The sequence below is a fragment of the Mustela erminea genome, chromosome 6 (assembly GCF_009829155.1).
Source record: "Mustela erminea isolate mMusErm1 chromosome 6, mMusErm1.Pri, whole genome shotgun sequence".
Lineage (NCBI taxonomy): Eukaryota > Metazoa > Chordata > Mammalia > Carnivora > Mustelidae > Mustela > Mustela erminea.
Window position 1 is genome coordinate 26,305,624 of NC_045619.1, and position 19,274 is coordinate 26,324,897.

Here is a 19,274-nt window from a genome sequence, read left to right on the forward strand (position 1 = left end):
GGTCCCTTTCATGTCATAGGAGAGTGGTTAACAAATCATGACGCACGCCTACGCGGGCAAGTACGCCACCGCTAAACGGGACGGTGGAGAACAGAGCCACACACACCGGTTCAGATCGGCCACCGCACACGCGTATACAAATGGAACATGGAGTGGAGGGGGTCACACAGAGCAAAGGAGAGGGCCTCCTGCTGTGAGGAATAAATAAAAAGCTCAGATTAAGCCCAGAATGTTTATAGGAAAGTGCTCAATTTTGCTTTTTTAGGATATGAGTGTACGGTAGTGGGAGCAGCCAAAAGCTCTACTCAAGCAAGGAAGGACCTGGTTCTAAAGGGGGGCGTCAGACAAATAGTGGAAAAATGGCGGATGTTTTGACAGTGAAAGACATTCTTACATTCAGTAGCAAGTCTTTTTAATGTCTTCAAACATGTTGCCGAAAATTATAGGACTTGAAAGTGTGCTCCAAACACAAAGGACAATGAAAATCACTGGTATAGAAAAATCTTTAATGACATGCAAAGACAGCTATATGTTAAATAAAAGAAGCCAATTGTAAAACACCATGTACAATACAATCCCATTTTTTTATTGAAGTATAATTGACATACTACATCCTATTCATTTCAGGTGCACATCATAGTGATTCGATGTTTTTACACATTGTGAAATGATCCCCATGATAAATCCAGTTAACATGTGTCATTATGCGAAGTTCTTACAATATCATGTTCCTGATGCTGTGCATTGCATCCTCATGAGTTACTTATTTTATAGCTGGAAGGTTATACTTCATGATCCCCTTAATCTATTTTGCCTGCCCACCCAACACATCCCCTCCCCACACCTCATAACCAACATTTTCTTTTCTGTACATATTAGCCTGTTTGTTTTGTTTGTTCATTTGTTTTGTTTTTTAGATAGCTCATATAAGTGAAATCCTATGGCATTTGTCTTTTTCTGTCTGGTTTATTTCACTCGGCCTAGTACCCTAAAATTATATCTATGTTGTCACAAATGGCAAGATTTTATTCTTTTTTATGACTGAGGAATATTCCATTGTAAACATATGCCACTTCTTTATCCATTCATCCACAGATGGATACTTAAGTTGCTTCCGTCTCTTGGCTATGGTAAATAATGCTGCAATAAACCTAGGGGTGTAGACAGCTTTTCAAACTAGTGTTTTCATTTTCTCTGGGTAAATTTCCAGAAGTGGAATTGCTGGATTGTATGGTAGTTCTATTTTTGTTTTTTTGAGGACTCTCCATACTGTTTTCCATAGTGGCTGCACCAATGTTCATTCCCACCAACAATGCACAAAGGTTCCCTCTTCTCCACATGCTCACCAACACTTATTTCTTGTCTTTCTGATTTTAGCCACTCTGACAGCGTGCAGCGGCATCTCACTGTGGTTTTGATTTGCATCTCCCCAATGATGAGTGATGTTGATCAGCTTTTCATGTGTCTGTTGGCCATCTGCCTGTCTTCTCTGGAAAAATGTCTATTAAGGTCTTCTACCCATTTTTTAATTGGATTATTTGTTTTTCTGGTGTTGAGTTATATACGTTCTTTATATATTTGGGACATTAACTCCTTATCAGATATATCTTTTACAAAGATTTTCTCCCATTCAGTAGGTTGCCCTTTCATCTTGTTGATGGCTTCTTTTGCAGAAGCTTTTTAGTTTGATGTAGTCTCAGTAGTTTATTTTTGCTTTTGTTTCCCTTGCCTGAGGAAACATATCCATAAATACATTACTAAGGGTTATGGCTGAGAGATTACTGCCTCTGTTTTCTTTTAGGAGCTTTTTTTGCTTTAGGTCTCACATTTAGTTCCTTAATCCATTTTGAGATGATTTTTGTGAATGGTGTGATTGATCCAGTTTCATCCCTTTGTATGTAACTGTCCAGTTTTCCTAGCATCATTTGTTGAAGAGACTGTCTTTTCCCCATTACATATTCTTGTCTCTTCCCTTATAGATTAATTGACCATAAGTGCATGGGTTTGTTTCTGGGCTCTGCATTCCGTTCCATTGAGCCATGTGTCTATTTTGTGCCCATACTTCTGACTCCTACAGCTTTGTAGTAGATCTTGAAAACTGGGATTATGGATACCTACATCAGATCTTTTAATTTTGTGTATCCTTTAACTACGTCTTATAGTTACAGTTGCTTTGATACAATCTCGTTTTCATTACAAAAAGCATATGCAGCCATAGGAAAGTAACTGGGGATAGAGACTAAAACTGGGGTGTCCTAGTGGTTATCTTTGGAAGATGGGGTAGGGGTAATTTTTATTTTTTATTCGTGGTCACTGGTATTTTCTAAACTGCTATAATGGGCATGCACTATTTTGTACTGAGTAAAACTTCCTAAAAGTTCTAGTTTTTAAAAAAGGTAAGAGGGCATACTCATGAATGTACACGCATGTGCACCCAGAAGCAGAGTGGAGTAAGACTTTATATTTTTCTGGACAGTGCTTGCAAACGTTCTACCACTGCCCTGTACTCATTCAGAATTCTGTTTGGAGGTAGGCAGCCTGGAACGGTAGAACCTTCAACCAGGCAAAAACACGTGGACTCCTTGCAGGCACGTCACCTACCCCATTCTCCTGGGAGGCAGGCAAATGCCTTTGGCATCACTCTCCACAGCCAGAGGCAGAGATGAGGTAGTGACTTAGATGCTCTGTTTCTGGCATTCTGCAAATCTGCAAGAACGTGAGCAGGCCCAGCAGCTGCGGCTGCCATGTGATGGGGGGGACACCCGCTCATTAAGAGCAGCAAGTCAGAGCTCTCTACCGGCCCTGGCAGCCAGTGATGGACAGAGCACCGAAGTGTCTTTGTGCATGACGGATTCAGCTTTCCAAGCAAATGGTGGGAAGATGAACTAGCTAATCATCACACCCGTTTCTAAAATGCCATCTAGTCAGATGCAGCAGAGCCCAGCCATAAGCCCTTGGCCATAAATGTGGTGAGAACAAAAGCCAAAGGAACTCTGTTAGCAAGCTCAGGGGAACAAATAGCGAAGTAACAAGTCCAAGATTCAGAATGACAGGCAGTGTGGAAGATGCCACAGAAGTACAGTCTATCACTAGTGTAGTCATGGGGCCAAAGTCTCTGAGAATTTTACAAGATAATGAATTAATGGCTGGGCTACAAAATGGAAAATTAGAGCTGATGAGGCCAGCAGACCATCCTTTTGAACTGTCTGTTGACCTGTAATTGATCTTCTTTAGTAAAGGGAATATGGTTGCCAGACATCTATAAGGATGTGATCGACATGTCCCTGTCACCTTTTGGAGCACTCATGTCATGTTCAACTCAGCTGTTCTATATACTTGTCCTGGAATAGAGGTAAAAAGTACAATGTTTTCCCTTTGGAAAAAATCCCGAGTTAGGTTAAGATGAGGAAATAGATCCCCCAATTATTCAGAAGAACAGATCACGGATTGGGACTGTTCGCCTGTCCCTCTCTTGATTGGACCCATGGTACTGTTAGTAAATTACATCACATGTTAAAGCTCAGCAGGAAACACGGTCCCAGTCCTCCTGCAGGGCCCTCAGCTCTAGCCACCAACCAGCTCTGCCTGTGAACTTCATCCGTATGCAGCCACAACAGTAAGCAAACAGTTCCCACTTCTGAGAGCTGACTAAGGGCCAGGCACTGGATGAGACGCTAGCAGACATTATTCCCTTAATTATCACAAAAATCTAGGAGGAGAGGGTAATCATTTGCTCTTTTGTACAGGGTCAGAGAAGAGGGGCAGCTTGTCCACAGCGATGCTGTTAGCAAGAGGAGAGCGGGACTCAAGTTTCTTGGAGGAGCACAGGAGAGAGAGGAGGAGAAGCAGCAGGGACCAGGTGGAAAGAGCAGGGCTCCAAAGACACATTCTAGCTCATTCACCGCCTGCAAATCACTGAATCTCACTACAGAAGGAGGCTCACCTCTCTTGACCAGCTACTTCATAGCATTTTTGTGAGGCCCAAATGAGATAACATATATGAAAACCCTTGATTGAAAACAAAAAAGCATTTGACAAATACCATGTGTCATTAATAAAAAGACAGAAGACTAAGTCATACTCCTTGGGAGTGTAACACTTCAATCACTGCAACGGTCAATGGAAAGACCACACCCTCTTTTGTCCCCCAACTAAATCCTTTAAACACAGGATTTTCTTAAGCAATCTCTCAAAGATGAAGGGCTCAGGGATGGACGCTTGTACCTGAACTGGCCTTAGAGCTTCAGTGTCTTAAACGTAATGCAGACATCCCCTCTGAGCGATTTATCCTGACTGGAGAAAGTAACCATTTTGTCACTACTAGTAATTGTGTTCCAAAAAAAGGACTACTGTAATTTTACACCCTTAATCTATGCACTACAGGAATGAGAAAAAACAAATAATACTGTCTCATGAAAGGCCACATTCTGTACAGTAATTCACTTTTTATTATCATCGATAATAGCAAAGTCCACAGTTCAGTTCCCAGGCAGTATCAAAGTAGATATTATATATAGATATGGATAGACAGATATCTCTATCTATCTATCTATAGGACATCTGTATGTAATACGATAAGACAGTAATTTTTTTGAGCCATTATGATTTACCAGTTTATTAAAAGGCACTCACACAATTAAAACCTGCACAATTAAAACAATGCAATCTCCAAGACATTAAGAACAATGAATTGTCAAGTCGATGTGGTAGAGCTACTGAGTAATCTGGCCTTTCAAGTAACTCCAACTGGAAATCTCATTTTCTCCTTTCATTTACAGATCATTAAAAAGAAAAGACGCCCCCCGCCCCCCCCCCACCCCGTCCCACTCCTACCCCCACCTCCGGGAAGCCCAGAAACTACCTGCCCTGGGAGAAAGTCAGGATTCTGCCCATGCAACTTGGGGACACACTCTCCCATGGGATGGGGTCGGGAGACCCCATCATTCCAACATGTGCTGGAGCACTGAGGGGTCCACCTCCACGGCCTGGAGGCCTCTGTGCAGGCTCCGGAAGGTAGCCTGCTTCCCATTGCGCTGGCGCCAGCGAATGAAGGCCTCCACCATCTGTGACTGCACGTTGTGGGGGTGGTTGGCCTTACAGCGGTAGATATCTGACTGGGACAGACCCAGAGACAGCACCACAGGCTCCCACTCGGGGCCTAGCCGCTGGGCCAGCTGGTTGATCTGTTGGTCTGACGGCGAGCTGTTGAGGATGTGCGGAGGAATGCCGGTCATCCGGTCATCTGGAGAAAAGAGAGACGTGGGGGAAAGAGCGAACGAACACATCAGATGGGGGCAGAGATGAAGAAAGTGACTAGAACAGCATTACGCTTCATCAGGCAGGGCCAGCTTCCCCTAGTTTTCTTGAGGGCTGCTCAGTCAAAGGACACATAGAGGAGCTTACAAAATACCATTTAGCGTCTATGAAAATGTTTATTACAGAAAAGGTTAAAACAGGAAAATAAAAATAACTAGAAATCCCATCAGAGAAACCCACTGATAATGATTTGACCTTTTTCCCCCCCCCCTAAATATTTTTATCTATTTATTTGACAGACAGAGATCACAAGTAGGCAGAGAGTAGAAGGGAAGCAGGCTCCCTGCTGAGCAGAGAGCCTGATGTGGGGCTCGATCCCAGGACCCTCGGATCATGACCCAAGCCGAAGGCAGAGACCTTAACCCACAGAGCCACCCAGGCACTCCCTGGTTTGACCTTTCTTTTTCGTCTTTTATATATAAAACATATGTTTAGGATTTCATGGCACACACAGCTTTATAACAGGCTTTCTTCCCTCCATCTCTTTTACCAGAGAGGCCAAGCAGGGGGTTCAGAGGGAATTAAGAATGCCAGCCTGGGCCCCAGTTCCCTCTGGCACAGGCCTGTGGGTGCAGGGGTGATACCCTCTCCTGCAGGAATGGCTAGTGCTGGAGGGAAACGGGCTAAACAGAACAGCTACTCTCTCCTGATAAACTTGAACATTACCAAGAAAAGTTGCAGTTTCCAACAGAAGCAGAACCAAAGAGGCCTGCTGAGAAAAAAAGAAAACCCAGAGGCCACAAGGTAGCTGGAGGAGAGTTACCACCCTGGTGGAGCCCAGAGGAAGAAAACAAAACTTGTGCTATGGAAGAGCAATGAGAGAACCTGACCTTGCCCTTCCTAGATCCAGTCGCCCCCAGGCCAGGCTTCTGTGGAACTCTGACACCAAGTGAGTTATTATAGACTGCCAGGCATATCAAGGAAGAAGTACCTTCAGTTACAATGCAGAAGGCCTTCTAGAGGAAGGAGGCTAAAACTAAGCCCTGAACTCGAGAAAGAACCCAATAAAGGAAGTGTGCCCTGAGGAGAGGAAATTGCCTGTGCAAAGGCCCGGAGGCAGGAGACCATGGCAAATTCAAGAAAAGAAAGAAGTTCAGTGTAAGGAAGTGCAGAGAGTGAGAGGCACTCCAAACGTCCAAAATTCTGGTGTTGCATATTGGTTAGGGCCGAACTAGAAGTGCGGTTTTCATATTCCTCATTCAGCCATATGCACAACAAACCGCACTACACTTGTACCACGCTTTCTGTCACCAGCATCACGGGAATCCGAGTCAATCCCACTTCACACTCACCAGCTCATTGTTTAGATTTATGAATTCAATAAGAAGTCAAAAAGCATCCTATTAGAATAGCTAATGTTTTCCACTGCACATGCCTTTCGCCCCAAGGCAGTTGCCAATATCTGAGGCACGAGTTGCAAAAGTACTGTCAAGGGCTCTTTCTGGTGTTTGTCAAGACAAGACTGTAATTTTTTTAAATGATTAAGACCCAACTAGAATAATGATGATACTACGGACCAATATTTTATATTAATGGTAACAATTTTATGGCTTTTATAAAACTATGGGCACTTTCATAAACATGTGGGCTCATTAAAAAAAATTCAAGACACATAAAAGAGTACAAAAGAGAAAGCAAGTCCTCCAATAACCTACCATTTAGAGTTGGTGAACATTACTCTGGATAACTCTTCAAGCATATATACTATATTATTGGTTTTTTTCTCATAAGGGTCATTTAATTTTGCTTGAATTTAACAGAAAAAAAAAGAAACAGAAGTGAAAACTAAATGACTTTTTGACTTATAGTTAACTATTTAACCAACAACAGCAACACATACACACACACACACAAGATTTAACGCTGAGAAAAAAATATATGAAAATTTAAGAGCTAAACTACATATTTTTACATTAATGCTGTATAATTAACACTTGGTGTTTCTTCCTCCTTTCCTCATTTCTTGCCTGTATCATTTCTCTTTCTCTTTTTTTTTGTTTTAGAGAGCAAGAGAGAGTGTATGCACACAAGCAGGGGTGAGGGGACGGAGAAAGGGAGAGACAATCTCAAGCAGGCTCCATGCCCCGGGCAGAGTCCAACACAGACCTCAATCTTACAACCCTGACATCATGACCTGAGCTGAAATTAAGAGTTGGACACTTAAGTGCCTGGGCTACCCAGGTGATAGCCCACTCATCAACGTGTACTTTAAAAATCCCATTCAACCTCATTTCCACTAGAATGGCTATTGTCAAAACAAAACAACAACAAAAACAAAACAAAACAAAAAAGCCCCACCAAAATAACATGTATTGGTGAGGATATAGAATGGCACAGCTGCTACGGAAAAGAGTGCGATGGTTCCTTAAACAACAAGACATGGGATATCATACAATCTAGCAGTTCTACTCCCGGGTTATACACCCAAAAGGACTGAAAGCAGTGAGTCAAAGAGTTATTTATACACCCATCTTCATAGCAGCATTATTCCCAGTAGCCAAAAAGTAGAAGCAACCGAGTATGTATCAAGGAATGGAAGGAGAAACAAAACGTGGTAGATCATACATTAGAATATTATTCAGTCTTTTTTTTTTTTTTTAAAGATTTTATTTATTTATTGGACAGAGAGATCACAAGTAGGCAGAGAGGCAGGCAGAGAGAGAGGAGGAAGCAGGCTCCCCTGCTGAGCAGAGAGCCCGATGCGGGGCTCAATCCCAGCACCCTGGGATCATGACCTGAGCCGAAGGCAGAGGCTTAACCCTCTGAGCCACCCAGACGCCCCAGAATATTATTCAGTCTTATAAGGGAAGACATTCTGTCTCAAGCTACAACATGGGTAAGACTTGAAGACATTATGCCAAGTGAAATTAGCCAGTCACCAAAGAACAAGTCCTCTATGAACTCATTCTTAGGAAGTACCTGTGCTAGTGAAATTCACTGAGATAGAAAGAATGGTGGTGACCAGGGGAGAGCGTGGGGGGAATGGGGAATTGTTTCATGGGCAGTCAGTTCTGCAACGTGAGAGGAGTTCTGGAGGCTGGCTGCAGAACGGGAATGTACTTAACACTACTGAACTGTACTCCCCCAAATGGAAAAGATGGCCAGTTTCATGTTATATTTTATCACAATTAAAAATGAAAATTTAAAAAAATCTCATTGTTGTCTTCTCATAACTACATTGAGTTTTTATTTCCACTGAATTGATCCTGAGCTCTCTGACAGCACGAAATACTTGTGAGGCTGAGTTTCCTTGCACTGGGTTTCTGCTCGGGCCCAACGGGTTGTATGTCTGTTTCCGCAACCCCCGCTCCCTTCTGTATTCTGCGTAGCATTCTCACGTAGCTGTCGTGACACTCACCTTCATCTTGCTCACATTTAACACGAGCGTCTCTATCCAGAGCTTCTGTTTGCTCTTTTACAGTAAGCCAAGGTACTCCTAACACTCTCTCCCTCTGAGCTACAATTTGTGCTTGGCTGATGCTTTTTACGCAGTGTTCTGCCACAGAGGAAAGGCAGGACACACTAGGCCTGCCCTGGTTGGGGGTCCAGTGTGCTGCTCTCTCTTTTGGAAGCCAAGGAAATGTTTCATGCTGCAGCCTGTTCTGCCTAGCCAGGGTGCACGCACTCCTGCGGTCTCTTTCCCGTAGCTCAGCACAGAGATGGCTTGCCCTGGGTTGCCTTCCAGCCTCTGCTGACAATGTCACCTGATATCAACCAAGATGGTGTACTCACCTCCTCCACCAGCTTCTTCATACCAATCTGATTTAGTAGGGGTCCTGAGGACTTTGTACCCTTCCCTCCCTTCTTTTCCTAGGGCTGCTTCTGAAGGTTCAGGGTGGGGTGTTTTCTTCCTTTGGAAAGGGCCTGCCATTTTTCAAAGTACATGGCATCAAAGTTGTGATTGGATTTTTTGTTTGGTTGGTTGGTTGATGCTGGCGAATGTTTTGGATCAGTTCATCAGGTGTTGGGGAGGGAGCCTCTGTGGTTCTGCTACACTGTCACCTTTCTGACTCCTGGCCAACTATTAATGCAACATAGGCTTTGGGTCAATTATTTGGGAGTGAGGACAGTATTTGCTCTCATTCCTCTGCATGTTCAGGATCACATATCCCTTGGGAATACTGCCTCGGAACTCAGAGATGGCCAGCAGTTTGTGGACATAGGCCGGAGCTAAAATAACTGGGCACAGAAGCACTACTCAGCCAAGAGCACGCCAAACCCTTCCAAGGAGACCTTCCAGACATGAGGAGACCATAACAGCTGTTTGTGTTATCTGATCTCGAGCAGGAGGAGTATCCTCACGAGGCCCTTCCAACGTGTGAATTCTGCTGAATGCAAAGTTGAAAAAATGAGAGTCCCAAGGGGGGAGCCTGGGTGGCTCAGAAGTTTAAGTCTCTGCCTTCGGCTCGGGTCATAATCTCAGGGTCCTGGGATTGAACCCTGCATCAGGCTCTCTGCTCAGCAGGGAGCCTGCTTCTCCCTCTCTCTGACTCCTTGTGATTTCTATCAAATAAATAAATAAAAATCTAAAAAAATAAAAAAAATAAATTAAAAAAATGAGAGTCCCAAGGCTTTAATGTCAACGCCCAAGAATATACTATATAAAATCAGGTCAAGCTATAAATTAATCCACTGTGACCATCTGGCCACTGTTCACAGAGCTTGATGTGCATACCACAAGCAGTGTACAAGAGGATATCCAGAGGTCCACAGGTGAGCATTCTGTATTAGAATAGTCATCTATTAAACAAATAGTAATCTAATAAATAAACAGTCCTACTATTAAAATAGTATCTATTTTAATACAATTAGAAAAGTATAAATAACATTTCAAACTCATGACTACAAGAATTAAGATAAGTAAATAAAAGTTAAAAAGCAGATCCAGAATGACACAAAAGTAACAAAAAAGAGAAGTAGATTTTTAAATAAAAAGTAAATTTAAATACAAGCAAGGAGTTAGCAGTATAGGTGGTACAAAGAGAGAGCAAAAATTGTACCAGCAGAAGCCGAATGACTGGTGTGTGGGAAGTCTGGTGTTTCTCACCAAAAGCATCACAAGCCTTTGAGGTGGGCCATCCATTAAGCAGGGCTGTCCATGCACCTGTTCATGGCCTGCACCTCCAACGCGCTAGTAACCCCAGCTTGAGCACATAAGTCCACATACCTGGGGCTGAGGCAGCACTGTGCCTGGTTACGAACCACCAGATACCGTGACAGAAGTGGTAACTGGTTTTAAAATATTCTAGATGGGGAATTAGCTCCTTCTGTACTGCCAGAATATTCTCTCTCATACAGATTCTAAATCTTGCATGCAACTCTGTAATCCTATTCTCAGTGAAGTGAAAACTCCTATGTTTCAAACAAAACAACATTCTCTACCAAACCCCTCTACCACAACGAAGCCATCCATTTGAAGGGATAAATACCCTATTCCCCATCTCCCTATGAACGCCCATCCTTCCTCCCTCCCCTCCCTGTGGTCATTACATCTCCAACTATCTCCTCCTCCCTCATTCATACCTAATTAACCACCAAAAATCTCCTTTCCCATTCTTATTGCATTTAGAGTCCGGTTCTAAAAGTTTCATACTTAACTTTTTTGTTTCTTTTAAGACTCTTCTGTCTCCTGAGCTCTCATGGGTAGAGATCATGTCTTCTACTTCTTGCCCTCTTCCAAGATTTAGCCCCTTGCTGAGCACAATATGGAACTCAATGTATAGTACCATATTTTACTCTTCTTTTAAACTTAATTTTATTCAAATTCTGTTAATTAACATATAGTATATTATTAGTTTCAGAGGTAGAGTTCAGTGATTCATCAGTTGCATATAACACCCAGTGGTCATCACATCACATGCCCTCCTTAACACCTGTCACCCAGTTACCCCTCGCCCCCAGTCTCCCCTCCAGCAGAACTCAGCTTGTTTCCCACAGTTAAGAGAAAGACAGTATCATATGATTTCACTCATATGTGGAACTTAAGAACAAAACAGAGGAACATAGGGGAAGGAAGGGAAAAAAAACTCATCATATTGTTAAAAAAGTTCTTCCAAGTCAAGTTTCTAATTCATCATCTCCACAGGTATGTGCTTCTGACTATTTTATTTGTTCCAGAAAAAGAAGTCATTTCTTCCAACAAATCTTTGCATGGACAGCACCCCCTGGTCTATCCTGGCTGAGTGTACAATCTCCAGGTGAAGGAAAGCCCATCTTCCTGTCTGGTCAACCTCCCCTTTCTGATCTATATTCTTCTATAATATGAGGCCACCTTAACGGTGACCTAAAAAAGAGGAACTGTAAAGGATTCAAAAGCACAGTTCAGAGACTGAAGATTAAGGAGTAAAGCAAAGGTGCAGCAGACCCATAAACAGCTGCTAGGAGACTCAGATAAATCTCTGCTCAGGAATCTACAATAACAGAAAGGATTTTAACTATAAAATTCCTTTAAAAAAAAAAAGATATTATTTATTTATTTGAGAGAGAGAGAGCATGTTCAAGAGAGCACAAGTAGGGGAGAGGGGTAGAGGGAGAGAGAGAAGCAGGCTCTCCCTGAGCAGGGAGCCAAACATTGGGCTCCATCCCAGGATGCTGGGGATCATGACCTGAGCCAAAGACAGATGCTAAACAGACTGAGCCACCCAGGTGCCCCCTATAAAATTCCTTTTTAAACTTCAGTTACTTTGTGATATAGCCGGAGATATAAAGTACATATGAGTTCCTTGTAACAGTGACTCAGTTGGATATGGGGTTGCACTTTTAAAAACTATATACATTCCTATGCAGAATTTGGTAATAGATTACCCTTCTCAACTCACTGCTGCAGTGAACCACTGTCACTGGTGGGAGTATCACATGCTTTAGATTTGCTGGACCGAAAAAAAGTTGAACTAAGAGACTGCCCCTTTCTAGTGCAGCCACTTTTTAGGAGCAAAAGGCTAACTCCTGCCTCAAGGACATGTAAGGCCTCTGCAGGCTGAGTTCACTGATGTTCCATTGACCAAAGCAAGGCATGTGGCCAAGTCTAAGACCACCAGGACAGTGTATTAAATGTTCTCACAGGGCAGTAGGAGTAAAAATTTGCTAAGCAATAATTTATAAACACTCACAAGTATACTGATACATTTTTAAAATCTAGATGAATACTGGGATATATATAATGCCAAAACTGGTGCAGGAAAAAATAGAAAACTTGAATAGACCTAAGTATTAAATACATTGAAATGGCAATCAAAGCCTTCCCCTGCTCAAGGGCCCTAGGCCCAGACAGTTTTACAGGTGAGCTATATCAAATGTTCATGAAACATTGAATTTCCTATCTTCTGTAAGTTGTTCTAGGAAATTGAAAAATAACAGAAGTTCTATAGCCTATTTTATTAGGCTGCTTTACTTTTTGTTTGAAACAGGATAAGGAGAATATAAGAAAAGTTACAAATTCTTTTCAATGATTATTTCATATGTAAAAATCCCAAGTATTTATTGAGTAAAAAAGATCTATTTAAAATAATATATTAGAAACAAGTAGAATTTATCCCAGGATTAAAATAATTTTAATATCACTAGATCAATTAATTCAATACCTCAGTAGTCCAAAGGGATAAGTCACTATTATCTTAATAGATGCAAAAAAGTATTTGATAAAATTTGACACATATTTATGATTTCTTAAAAAGATTTCTTTAAAAATTAGGTATATGGGGAACCTATTTAACTTGGTGAAGATTATGAAAATCTTCAATAAGCATGTGATTTAATAGATATCTTTTAAACATTTTCCCCTTAAGGTCAGAAACAAAACAAGAATGCCCACTGTCACCACCACTGTTGTATATAATAGTGAAGGTCCTAACCAGAGCTATAAAGAAAAAAAGAAGTTAGGTATAAGCATTTGAGGGGAAGAGATAAAACCATCACTATTTTCAGATCATTTGATCTAATACATAAGAAAAGGCCAGGATCAATAGATAATCCCTTAGACGGACGCCTGGGTAGCACAGTCCGTTACGCGTCTGACTCGGCTTCAGCCTGGGACGTGATCTCAGGGTTGTGATATTGAGCCCCACTTTGGACTCCACACTGAGAAGAGAGTCTGCTTGAGACTCTCTCTTGCTCTCCCTCTGTGCCGCCTGTCTCTCTCTCTCTCAAATAAACAGATAAATCTTAAAAAAAAAAAAAAAGATAATCCACTAGAATAATTAAGAGGGCTGAGTAAAATCACCAGATAACAACTTAAAAACCAACAAACACAAAATATGATAAAAAATAAACAATAAAAACCATAAAGTATCTAGAAATTAAGTTAGCAAAGTTCACATAAGACCTCAACAGGGAAAATTTTAAGCACGAATTAAAAGACATAAAGCAAGACCTGAATAAATGGAGAGTCATTCATGCCCTGGGTGGGACGACATTATTATTAAATAAACATGACAATTCTTATAATAACAATTAAAATTTTATAATGGGGAAAGGAGAGGCTTTCTCCAAACTGGGAAAAACTAATTATACAGGGAAATGTAAAACAATACTTTTTTATACCACACCCTACACAGTGATGGAGTCTGTATGGATAAAGGTAAAACATAAAAGATAAAGTTACAAAGTTAATAAAAATAATGGAGATTATCTTTATTACCAGCAGTGGGAAGTGTCTTTTTCAATGAATCCCAAAAGATGAGTTTTTTTTTTCCATCAAAAATAAAAATTTCTGCTCAGTGAAGGAGACCATTATTCCAGATGACAGAGCAGAATAGACAAAGATACTTGTCAATGTCTAAAGCCCAGGAGACAGGACTATGTGGATGTACAAGGACCCCCGAAAACCAAGAGGAAAAAGATAAGCACCTCCACAGAAAAAAGGATGAAGTTACGACAAGGTGACTCGAATTTGAGGAAACTCAGAGAGAGGCTCAAACCCAGAAATTTAAGAAATAACAATGGAAATAATCATGATGAATCCCTTTTTGTGCCTAGAAATCTAGGCAATACCAAGTTCTGGCAGAGATGTGGAGATGTAGAACTATATTCCTCACTGGTGGGAATGAGGACTGGGCAGCCATTCCATAAGCAAGCAGGCATGGGAGTAAATTGGAACGTGGTGTATGATCTTGTTCCTATGTATATGTACCACAGAAAAACTCCAAAAAAGTCCCATAAGGGACACGGAGAAAGCTGTTTGTATACAAATTGTGTTGTTTGTGCTAGGAAGTGTGCATATGCCTTTTAACCCAGTTGTCATCTTTTAGGGTTCACAGATCCCAGAAACATTCTCACACAGATTCATGAGGGGTCATGTCAGAATTCTATGGGAAGAAATCTGCTGGAAGCAGTATCTGAGCTCATTACTACGGGAAGAGACAAACTTGAGGGGGCACAAAGGGAATGCTGGACAGTCAGGATAAAGCAGAAATGTAAGAAAAAGAAGGAGACCTATACCAATGCAAATTCTAAAATATGTATTTCAAAACAACACCATTAGTGAAAACACACACAAATGAAAGAATGTATTTGAGACAGAAAGAACAGTTTATTGTGGGAGGGTAGCAAACGGAGAGGTTGCTACCAGCCTGAGAAAGCCAACCTGACCGGCCGCCTCCCAGGGCCCACGTGAACCCTGGTTCCCCAGTGCAGTGGCTCAGCCCAGAAATCCCTTTGGCGGAGGGACTGGCTGCCGGGAAATGAAAGAAAAGCACCTTGGAAAGAAAACTAATTAGAACCACTTGTTCTGATAGATAATCACAGAGAACAATGTGGTCCTCACAGAAAGGTGAAGAAATAAACTGGTCTTTCAAAAACTGATTCCAGGATGATGAAGTGACTGACTGCCCACTTCAAATAACAAGGCCCTGTTGCAAAATACAAGTAAATCATACTTATTGTCATGGAAAACTTGATTTGACTATCAAGTCCATGGAAGGTCAACAACAAAACTATTAGCAATAATGGAGTTCTCCCTGAAATAAAAGGCCAGAGGCAGGGTGACCACAGCTCGGGGCAAAGAATTAATCAGCAGGCATGGGCCCTATCCCTATTTGAATTTGCGATCAACTAGCCAGATAACTTGGGGTTAGACATTTAGCCTCTCCCGGATTTTATTCTCATTTGTAAAAAGTAAAACCAGATGATTGCCAAAGCCTCATTTAGATACAACATATTATACTACCTTTTTAAAAAGCAATTTTATTTTCTACAGATCTTGTTTTTTGATTTCTCATTAGGGAACAACTATTCATTTATTGTTGCATTACTTTTCCTATATGTCTTCTAGACAGAGCAAAGACTTCTGTGGTTTTAATTATGGTTTTTGCTAATTTGCTTCAGCTTTTTAAAGATCACAGATGGAAACTTATCCTCCCATAGCAAATAAACAAACAAAACACCCAGTGAATACTGGTAGAATCAACTTTTTCAAAATAGTACAAAAACTTTACAAGTTTATGTTACAACTTTCTGGGCCACTGATTTTTCTCACGTACTTGCACAGACCTGACTCAACTCCATCAACCTGCCATTCACTCTGCTCCTTGAAACCACCCACCAACCTGGAACCGTAGGACCTTGCACAGCTGGTCCCTCTCCCTGGAATGTTCTTCCGCTGACTCCCTCCCCCGCGGACTGACCAGCCTGTTCTTAATCACAGCACCCATTCCACTCTGTGATCCCCCATATCTACATAGTACTTTCTGATCTGTAGCTCACCAACGCACTGTTGTCTGTTGTTGCTATCTGTCCTTACCCCACACACTCATCCTGTCTCTGCTAGAATGGAAGCTCCTCACAGGCAGGAGAACCATGTTGGTTTTTGTTTAATGAGGTATCCCAGGCACCTAAAATGGTACCTGGCACACAGTCAGCACTCACTACATAAATGAATGTTGTTAGATAAACAAACAAATTAAAAGCAATGATCCATTACAATTATAATAAATTCACTTAGCTCTGCTGTCTACTCTATGGCTAAAGTGTTACCAAGTGCTCCCACTTTTAAGTTACTTAGCACTCAAAAACCAAAGAAATTTTAGTGCATAATCTGGGACTGAATAGAAAATAAAAAGGGGGCATGACTCCATAATAATAAAATACTGTCAAGGTGAAGCATAGGCAGCTACTCGCTTTCTATACTTAACTGGGCCACATCCACGTTTAATTTGAAGACTCAGAAAGATTCCAAGACGGCTTCTGTGTAAATACGGCAAACTGAGGCCAGTTCCAGTCTTCACTCTCTCTAATACTTAAGGAAATGAACAAAAAGTAATAAAAATAAGCCAATGAATAAAGATGGCAGAGCCACTTTCCAATTCCTGATTCCCTGAGCTGTATTGATTATTCAACAAACAACTGAAAGATTCACTCTCCTATCCCCAAATCTGGAGGGGAATGAATTGGTTATTTTTTCTCTTCTAACTTTAGTAGAGTGAGGATGGTAACTGCTACATTGAGGTATGGAAAGATCAGAAATGTGAACAATAAGGACTGACCATCCCTAGCAGAAGTGACAAGACATTTCATATGGTCTTGGTAAAGACTGCTGGGCACAGGTGTTCCATATCACAACAAACAATTCAACTGAGCTCAGTCCCCTGCCCTGACTCTTCTGCCTACATGTGCCCTTAAGCTAAAGAACAGGAAACAGCCAGTCCTCCAAGGGGTCAGAAGGGGGTCAAGGAGAAATCACCAGTGTATCAGAGCACCAAAGGCAGAATCCAGCTGCTCCATCAGGTACAAGACAGAATGAAATGGAATGGCAATGTTGTGCCCGAGTTTTTGCATCCGAGAGACTACCAAGGAGCCAAGCACCGATGCAATCACACGAGGGTTTATTTGACAAGCTTAAGCTTGGGCCCAAGTACGCCCGACACAGCGGAGTAGGGACTTGCACCCCGAGCTTAACTAAGGCAGGGGTATTTATGGGTTCCTGTTACTAAAGCAAAGAGGGGGTTTCTGGAACCAAAGCAGGGTGGGGCTTTCTGATACTAAAGTAGGGTGGGGGTCTTTAGAACTAAAGAAGGGGGGGGCTTCCTGGGACTAAAGTAAAGTAGGGGAAAGTTCAGCCCTTGGGAACAGGGGTCTGAGATGGCTGTACTTATGCTGAGGCTAAACCCGAGGAGGGATGGCCTTGATTTTTCTCAGCCTCCACAGCAAATGAGTAACATATTAGAGTAACAAGTGATTTAAAAAGGAAAACATTATATGGGGGAAAAAAAAAAAAACCCTGACAAATCCACAGATGCCAAAATAAGAGAAAGCATTTTGTCATAGAACAACTTAATAAGGGTATAATAGGAACATGAATACAGTAAACAAGAGCTTAACAATGAGATAATCAAATAACAAAATGAGATTTTAAAAGCAGCTTGTCATACCAAAACGATAAATTGAGGACCAAAACAGCATCATCATGAAATTCATAAACTGGAAATACCAAAGAATAGAATTAACATGATTCAATTTATCTATATTCAGGAAAGACTTGAGGTAAACAGAGATAAAAGGCAGAATTTAAAGTAACTGGAGAAAAATGATGACTGTGGAGGAGAGAAAAATATAATCCATTGAAAGGTTAATGGGCATCCCTAAAGTAGAAAACCCAGCTCAAAGAAATCAAAGATCTAAAACAAGAAAATATCCCTGAAATGAATAAGCAACAGAATCTCTAAAATGAAAGAGAATACTGTGTTTCAGGAATAACTAATAAGAGAGTAAATCAATAGTGAGACATATTCTGGCTAAATAATTGAGTTTCTGGTTCTAATAAAATAATTCCTTAAGCAGAAAAAGCAAGTTGCTACAAGGAGGAGAAAGTCCATTAAATTTTCAACAGTACTTTAAATGCAAAAGATAATAAAGCAATTCCTCCAAAATTCTAAGGGGAATAAAGTAAAGTCTATGAATACTATTCTTAGCTAAAATGGTTTTCAAATATATAGGTAATTGGTAGGAAATTAGTGATAAAAACTCAAGAACTTGCCATGAAGACTTTTAAAAGAAGGCTCAGAATAATCTTTTTTTTTTTTTTTAAGATTTTATTTATTTATTTGAGAGAGAGGGAGAGCACTGAGGGAGAGGGAGAGGGAGAAGCAGAATCCCCACTGAGTGGCGCCTGATCTGGGGCTCAATCCCAGGACCCTGCAAACATGTCTTGAGCCAAAGGCAGACACCTAACAGACTGAGCCACCCAGGTGCCTCAAAAGTCTTGACAATCCATCTAGTAAGTGCAGTGAACAAAATGAAGACGCTAGCACTGGCATACCAAAAGTGGGTCGGTGGCAATGTTTGCTTTAGATGCAGGCAATAAAGGATGCACTGTTTACAGATAATTTAAAAACAATAATAAAACCTCTAAAAGTCTGCTTTTTCATATCAACATGTGCCCAAAATTCTAAGCAATACAAATGATAAAATGTTTCTCTTCTCTGGGGTACAATGCTCCCCTGTCAGATAGTCTGCCCTGAGCCCCTTGATTTATTTCTTGGTATCAGTAATAAGAAAGACATGTGAAAAGATTAGTACAGGACACTGAATTCATTTAAATATAAAACTAATTTTAAACAACTGAACAGGGATGCCTGAGTGGCTCAGTCGTTAAGCATCTGCCTTCAGCTCAGGTCATGATCCCAGGGTTCTGTGATCCAGACAAGCAGGTTTCTCTGTCTGCCTCTGCCTGCCGCTCTGCCTACTTGTGCGCTCTCTCTCTCTCTCCCTGTCAAATGAATAAATAAAATGTTAATACATAAATAAATAAAACCACAAAAAAAAAGCAACTGAAGAGAATACAATGCTGTATTAACCTTGACTATATTAAAATAATACAAGTGATCAAAATTAAAGCTAGATTATAGAATAGAATATAAATATTGTATCTTGAATTTGTGATATAGCAATGTAACTAACCAAAATCCAGAAGGGAAGAAAGAAAGACAGGGAGAGTGTCAATGATCTCATTTATCATAGCAGAGAGG

At 41.1% G+C, this 19,274-nt stretch overlaps 1 protein-coding gene across 2 annotated transcripts in view; it reads right to left on the minus strand.

Moving 5' to 3' along the window:
• Positions 1-4,430: 4,430 nt before the first annotated feature.
• Positions 4,431-19,274, minus strand: part of CRADD (CASP2 and RIPK1 domain containing adaptor with death domain) — a 177,456-nt gene continuing 162,612 nt past the window's right edge. For both annotated transcript variants that reach the window (XM_032346770.1, XM_032346771.1), the window contains exon 3: positions 4,431-5,242. In XM_032346770.1, coding sequence (XP_032202661.1) covers positions 4,941-5,242 — 302 coding nt within the window. In that variant the 3' untranslated portion in view covers positions 4,431-4,940. The remainder of the gene's footprint in view (positions 5,243-19,274) is intronic.